General features: G+C 33.5%; 1 protein-coding gene across 1 annotated transcript in view; it reads left to right on the top strand.

Annotated features, from left to right (window-relative positions):
- Nucleotides 1–1646: 1646 nt before the first annotated feature.
- Nucleotides 1647–6893, top strand: part of zc3h7a (zinc finger CCCH-type containing 7A) — a 22282-nt gene continuing 17035 nt past the window's right edge. The window contains exons 1-2 of the mRNA XM_015372108.1: nucleotides 1647–1780; nucleotides 2980–3082. Of these exons, the coding sequence (XP_015227594.1) occupies nucleotides 3015–3082 (68 nt within the window). The 5' untranslated portion in view covers nucleotides 1647–1780; nucleotides 2980–3014. The remainder of the gene's footprint in view (nucleotides 1781–2979; nucleotides 3083–6893) is intronic.

The raw sequence follows: 6893 nt of genomic DNA on the forward strand, positions 1-6893 counted from the left end.
ATAGATAGATAGATAGACAGATGTTTAGGTTTGAGAATAAACAAAAACTTTACATCCATACAACCTTAATAATTAACTTTATTTAAAGTAAAGTAAAGTTAAAATAAAATAATAAAACTGCTTTAGTAACATGGAAAAAATTGTTTTTCATTATTAAAAGGAAGAGGCAATTTTAACTTATAAAATCAGAAATAAATAATTTCAGCAACATTTTAATTAACTTCTCAAAGATTACTTAATTTGTAAGTTTTTAAAAATTATAAATAAAATAACTTTTCACATAGAATTTTCCTATGTCCCTGCAAAAAGTGGCAAAAACGCATTTTGAAATAACCAATTTAAACATTAAATGCATTAACAGGAAGTCTTTTTTTGACTAAATGAAATCGGTACTAGATTATTTAAATTGCAATTTCATTTTCCTATTTCATTTAGTTAAAATCATTAAGAATGTGATATTTAAGATACAATTTCAAAAGATAGCCCAGCAAAAAAGTTTAAAAATTTATTTCTAAATGACAAATTTGTTCATCAACATGCATTAGCAGAAATAATTTTTCATTACACAGTCAAACCTGCATTTGTTTTCTTCATACCAACAAATAATCCAAACTGCTTTTTAATTTTCTTATCCAATGCTGCTAATTTTGTTACTTAATTTAATTTATTAAAAAATATATAAAATTCAACATTTCAAAAGATGCCCCAGCAAAAATTGACCAAAATTATATGCTACTATTGGTCATTTGAATTTTCATTAAAAAAAGGATACAGCTCTGTCTTTAAAAAGAAACAGGCATTTCTGTTGATATGAAAAGTTGTTTTTAGACACACTACTTTGTCACTTTTATTGGAAAATTTACTGCGTCATGGTGGTTAAAACACTTTAAATCCTAAATGCACTTTTTCAATATGATCCATTAGATAACACTTGCATTTAGTCAAAAATGTAACCTGCAATATGATTTTTAATTCTCAATTCAGTCATTTGGCTACATTTTGGGAAATCTTTTGAAAAGGAGATGTGAAATTTTATTTTGGTAAAGTAAGTAAAAAAGTATCAATATTTAAATGAAAATGCATTTTGAATGATTAATCTTTAATTTTATCTGTAAATCAGAAAATGCAGCTTTATTTAGAAAATGAGAAACAAATTTCAATCATTCCATTTTAATTAGAAAATCCAGATACATTAGCTTCCATATTGAAAAGGAAACATGAAATGCAATAGAAAATAGATTGAATTAAAAATTAATTAATATATAGGTTCTGAACATTTATAAAATACTTTATTACATCGTTCATTATTGTTGTTAGGTAAGTTTTTTTCTGAAAACAGAAAGCTAAAAGGAGGACATTTATTTAAATGGTCAATTAATATTGACAGAATAGCTTTTGTTCTGGTTCTTTTTCATTATTTGAAAGGTTGATCTCTGGTAGTTTAAGTATAATCCATCTTAATGGAGAAAAATATAATACTATAGTAATGGAAGTCTTAACTTTTATAAGAAAAATCTCAAACATATTTATAAAGGGTCTTCATGATCCTGTGTCGTGCAAGACGCTTGTCAAAAACCAATTTCCAGTTATCGCCAGCGGGGGGCAGTAGACCGACAGCATCGATTGTTATGCCCCTCCACATCACTGCATGAAGAAGAAGAAGAAGCAAAGGGCGGCCTTCACCGACAGCGCAAGCTAAGCTATTTTAGCAAAACCAAGATTCCCTTTCCCTCTTGTTATACACAGATTGGAAGGTTGTTTGGGATAAAGACTCATTCATGTAAGTGTCTAAAACAACCAGTATTCCGAACTATCTGTGTTCTAACTGCGAGCCAAACATCTACAGCTGGGTATTGTTTGCGTTGAGGAACTAGTTTAACTTGGAAATACCTATGCTTTGTTTGGTTTAGACTTCCTCATATATACCTAAACAATAACGTCTTCTTATTGGTTAGACACTGTGTGTTTGTTTGGCTTTTTTCAGAGAAAAAAAAGATTTTTTTGGGTTGAAATAATTCATAGCTTTGTAATAATCGGTAATATTTGCTAGCAGGCGGTATCGATGGCTAACAAGAAGTATAGTCGACGGTCTCTAGCCGCGGGTAACACACGTGCGCTAATAGATGTGCGCCCTTTATCGGACAGCAGGCATATTAAAGTTTTAAGACGTATGTTTCCTATACAGCTTTCCTCAATTAAGAGTTTATACCTGTTATTTACCAACTAAAACTTTGAACGGCTAAATTTAAGCCACGTTATAATGTAATACGTGTCAGGAGGGGATGTAGAAGTCTTACATCAACTCCGGATCTTTTAGTATATTCTGCTCCCGTTAGCCTCCCTAAAACATATCAGTTAACCGACGAGATTAACATTTAATGATAATTAGTATATCTTTCTGTACGTTCTGTTTAGTTTCGTAAATGTCTTAAATCATGGCCATGCGCAGTATTTTTCAGAGTTGTCGTTTTGAACCCACTATAGTATAAATAGTATATTTTAAAAACGTGAAGTTATTCCCTGAAATAGTTGAATAAACGGACAGGATCGAGCGGTTAATGACTTGTTGTCCGATGATGGACCGGTTGCTCTGAGATGCTAAAGTTTGATCATTTCCGGAAGGCCAGTGACCTAACTTGTCCACACCCTTAAATGTCTCTTTGTTAATGTCATGAATTAAAGATCAAACCTTTGATGACTTTTTTTTAAAGCCACCGTGTTTAAATTTTAACCAACTAACTCATATTTCCGGGACTACACGTGTGTCGTCATTTCTAAACTCGGAAGTGAGCCTTTGGAGAAGGCATTCCAGGTAAAGCTTAGATTTAAGTGGTTCTAATTCATCAAACTAGGAGCAGGATTCTAGGAATATGTACTGACTGGTTAAAAATAAAAAAGGAAGGGCTATGTTTTCCCTGAATTTGTATTTTTTTTGGGAGGTATTTTTTAATTGTTTGCAAACAAATTGTTTAATTTCAGGTACTGTCTGAGGAGAGGGTATTAAACACGCAATTATGTCTGGAGCGTGTCGGGACAGAAGTCGTCGCTGGCAAGAGATTCAAAAAGGCCTTCAGTTCATTCAGTGAGTGTGTTTTACAGACCATCATATATAATGATGTATCCTGTAGAAGACAACAACTATGTTTTAATAGTACATATATAGATATCTAAATTACAGCAGTTTTCAAACATAGAAAAAAATAAGTTTAACTCCAGTTGAAATGGTATTACTAGTGCAGATAGTCATATTGTAAGCACATCAGTCCTTAATCTTTCAATACAGTTAAACTTTAAATTAGACTGTATTTTTTGTTGTTTTGGGAAATTGATATCAGGGTGTTTTTTTTTTACAGTCTGGTTATATGTCTCTTATTGCAGTGTTATTTGGACCCATTAAAAGCAGAAATTGCTATTCCTTATAAGCCTTGATTTCATTTAAACTTAAAACATTGAGAAGGCAAAACCCCCACATTTGTAAATCTAATGACACAGAGGTGATGTACGGCTCTTTTTAGTTTTTTCTTATTTTTATTATTCTACATTTCCTTAGAGTTACCATGTATAGCTACATCAGGGTGCTAATCTGGGTTCGGTCTCTGCTTCTGTGAAGTTTTTTTTGAAACTTATGAAATAATACTCTGGTTCATGTATTTCTGTACAGCTTCCTGCAAACTCCCCAAATGTAGGAGAAGTGAGCTATGACACTTCTCCTTAAAAATACTGAAATGCAAGAAGTTATAAACATTTGGTAGGCAAAATTATCCTGCGTTATTATGGTTAAGGAGAAGAATATATAGTAAGGATGCAAGTTATTGGATAATGTATCTAAAATGTATTTATTTAATTATCAGTTGATAAACAGGATCTTTCTATAGCAGGAATGGATTTTTATTATGCATTCTGTATAAAATTCTGACTGAATAAACAAAATCATGGTTTCTTACTCATGATTAAGCTAGACATATTTAAAAGGTATTACAAGCAGGAACCTATTGGATTACTGAATAAAATTTTTTTTTTTACAAAAAAGTAACGTACTCATTGATTTCCAAAGTACAAGATGTAAAGCTATAATTAAAGGACAGGCATGTTGCTTTGATGTGTTGTCAGACAATTTGCCACTTTGTTACAGTGAGCTGGAAGGTAATTGATTTAGTTTTTAGTGTAATCCAGCAATCAGTGTGGTGAGAGTATTTATGCTTTTTATCAGGCAGTTCTGATCACTCTGAGGGATGTTAAAACTTGGCTGCATGAAGTGCATATAAACTCACAAAAGCCATCTAACATTTTCCTTGCTAAGATTAATTTTTCTTTACATGTTTCAAATGTTTTGCATGACGGCTCCAGTTTTCTATCCCGACATCCTCACCTTCTGAGCACAGCAGAATCGTCGAAGCTGCTCCACAGTGTAGCACAGCTAAATAGGTGCTATATAGATGCTAACCTAAGGAGTTTATCACCTAAATGTGCATTCTGCATTCTAGTCTTTATTAAACAGTGTGGAAAATCCTGGGCTTTCTATTGATTCCTGTGAAAGTGGAGCCCAGTATAACACAAAAAGAAATTTCTTCTAACAGGCATCATCAGTCGGATGGGACACATTTTATCTAATAAGCCATTTAATCAGTACATAATTTTTTTTTACATCCCCAGGTTTTATATAGTTTTGTTAAAAAAAAGTAAGATTAAATTGGTATAAATCAAAGTAGCGATACCAAGCAGATAAGCTTGTCATTGTATCAAATGTTCATCAGATAGTCCAGGGTAACAACATTTTTGTAGCTGCTTGTTTGTCCTGAAACCGAAATCAAAACATTTTGAGTGCAGAATGTCAGGGGTCTGCAGCACTATCGGGGATGCTTCTCTAATAACAGAACTGTCCAAGTCCTGGATGGAGGTGATATATACCCCAATGGTTATCTGCAAACCTGATTTTGTTTAGTCCAGTCCTGTTTTTTTGGCTAAGTTCAAACTTTATGATTGTGGGCAAACTCAGGACAGGCTGAGAACAGCTGTGTAAAGGATGAGCCTCAGCTCTTGTGGCTCGTGGTGCTTCTTTAATTTTCACACAAAATAGTTTGTGTGTTTGTAAGGACCGTCTCAGATCCTGAGAGGAGGGAGCTCTAGGAATCAGAAGTGACCTACAGTAAACACAGTGCTATTTAGGATGCTGAGTGGAGGGAGTGTAGGGGGGTCTTCCCTAGAAATCCACTAAGATCTCCACTGTAAAGCGCAGCAAATACCAGGCAATTCTGCCACAACCAGTTTGTCCATTACTGTCCTTTATCATACCTACAGAGTTTGTGTTGTTTCCAACAATGGCGAAATCAATTTGTTGACGCTCCTTCTTTCATGATAAGGTAAACTTGGATCTTTGATGACTAAAAGATGACTAATCACAGATTATGTCATAGTCATAGCAGCAGCGACAGGGGAGAGAATATTCCTGAATGGCACGCTGAACTCTGACAAACCATCAGCTCCACACTGATGATTCGCTCTCAGCCGTATGGCTCTTCCTGCCTTTGCTACTTAATAAACTATATGAAGCAGATCATCTTCTGCCGAGCCAAAAAAAAAACTTTGTCTAACTATCAAGATTTTATTTCTTCCAGCTCACAAGATGTGATGCTAAACATTCTTTCATTTCTAACAAAAGGAATCGCCAAATTATATCCAAAGAAAACATTTATTTGCATACTGTTTATTTTTGGATAAAGAGCCAGGTGAAAAGGTACATAGATCTTAGAACATTTCTCTTTGTTCTCGTTTCTATTCAAATATGATGTAAATGTTTCATTGTAATGTCATTAAGACATTTTCTCTGTTTCCTTTAAATATTTCAACATTTTAGGTTGCATATTCATTAAATTTAGGTCTGGATTGCCATGGCATTGCAAGACAATTATTTAGGTTCTCTCTGTATTTTTTTTATATCAAAAGCCTGTGATTTTAAATCTACTTTGACCCCTGCGCAGCGGTAACCAAGGCATTACCAAAGCAGAAAGAAGAATTTTTTGTTCTTTGCTTTTTTTGAGCAATGAAGATTTTATTGATCTGTGTGTATGAGTAATGCATAATTTATAGTAGATTAGGAAGTGTTTGCTTTGGGGTGGAAACCTTATATGTCTAAAACCATTCCTTAATCATGGATTTTGTTAGCTTGTCCGTTTGCTATATTAACCAATATGATGTGTTGAACTACATCTGCTATTTTCACAGCTTTTGTGAGACACTTTGATTTAATCGACTAAAACTAATAATAGTTTTCGTCCTTAAGACTAAATGTAAGATGGCTGTCAAAAACAACGCTGTTTGTCACATACATTTATACTTTAAGACCAAGTGAAAGCTAGAAAGGAAGCTGCAGTTCCTTTGTAATAAACACTGTTCTGATTTGACTATTGTTATTAGACAAGTATTTTGCTGTCTGTGCTTAAATTTTGTTTCTATATTGTTAGAAGTCTGGACTATGCTACACAGTGTGATGCTACATTCCCTCTTATCCGTCTAAACCATTTATACTGCTGTGTAGGTTAGCTTTCTCCACAATATAACTCAACATAGCTTCATTTTTATCTAAACCTCTTGTTCCAAGAGAATATAAGTTAAAATGTTCACATTTTTGCCTAAAGTTTGCTGTATGGTTTCAATGTCTTTCCTTTATTATCTTAAACCTATTGAGGATAGAAACAGTGATAGAAACTCTGTTTGAAGAAACCCCACAGATACTTGATATGGTTTAGGTCTGGGGAGGGGCTTGGCCAGTCCGACGCCTTTATCCTCAGTTTTTTTACTTCTGCCAAGTTATGTGTCTTTCTTTCTTTGTCTCTCTGTCTTTATAAGAGGTGACTTGAAAAGATACAAACAGGTTTTAAGGATTTTTTTTTTTT

Source organism: Cyprinodon variegatus, unplaced genomic scaffold, assembly GCF_000732505.1.
Source record: "Cyprinodon variegatus isolate N-32 unplaced genomic scaffold, C_variegatus-1.0 Scaffold68, whole genome shotgun sequence".
NCBI classification, from domain to species: domain Eukaryota; kingdom Metazoa; phylum Chordata; class Actinopteri; order Cyprinodontiformes; family Cyprinodontidae; genus Cyprinodon; species Cyprinodon variegatus.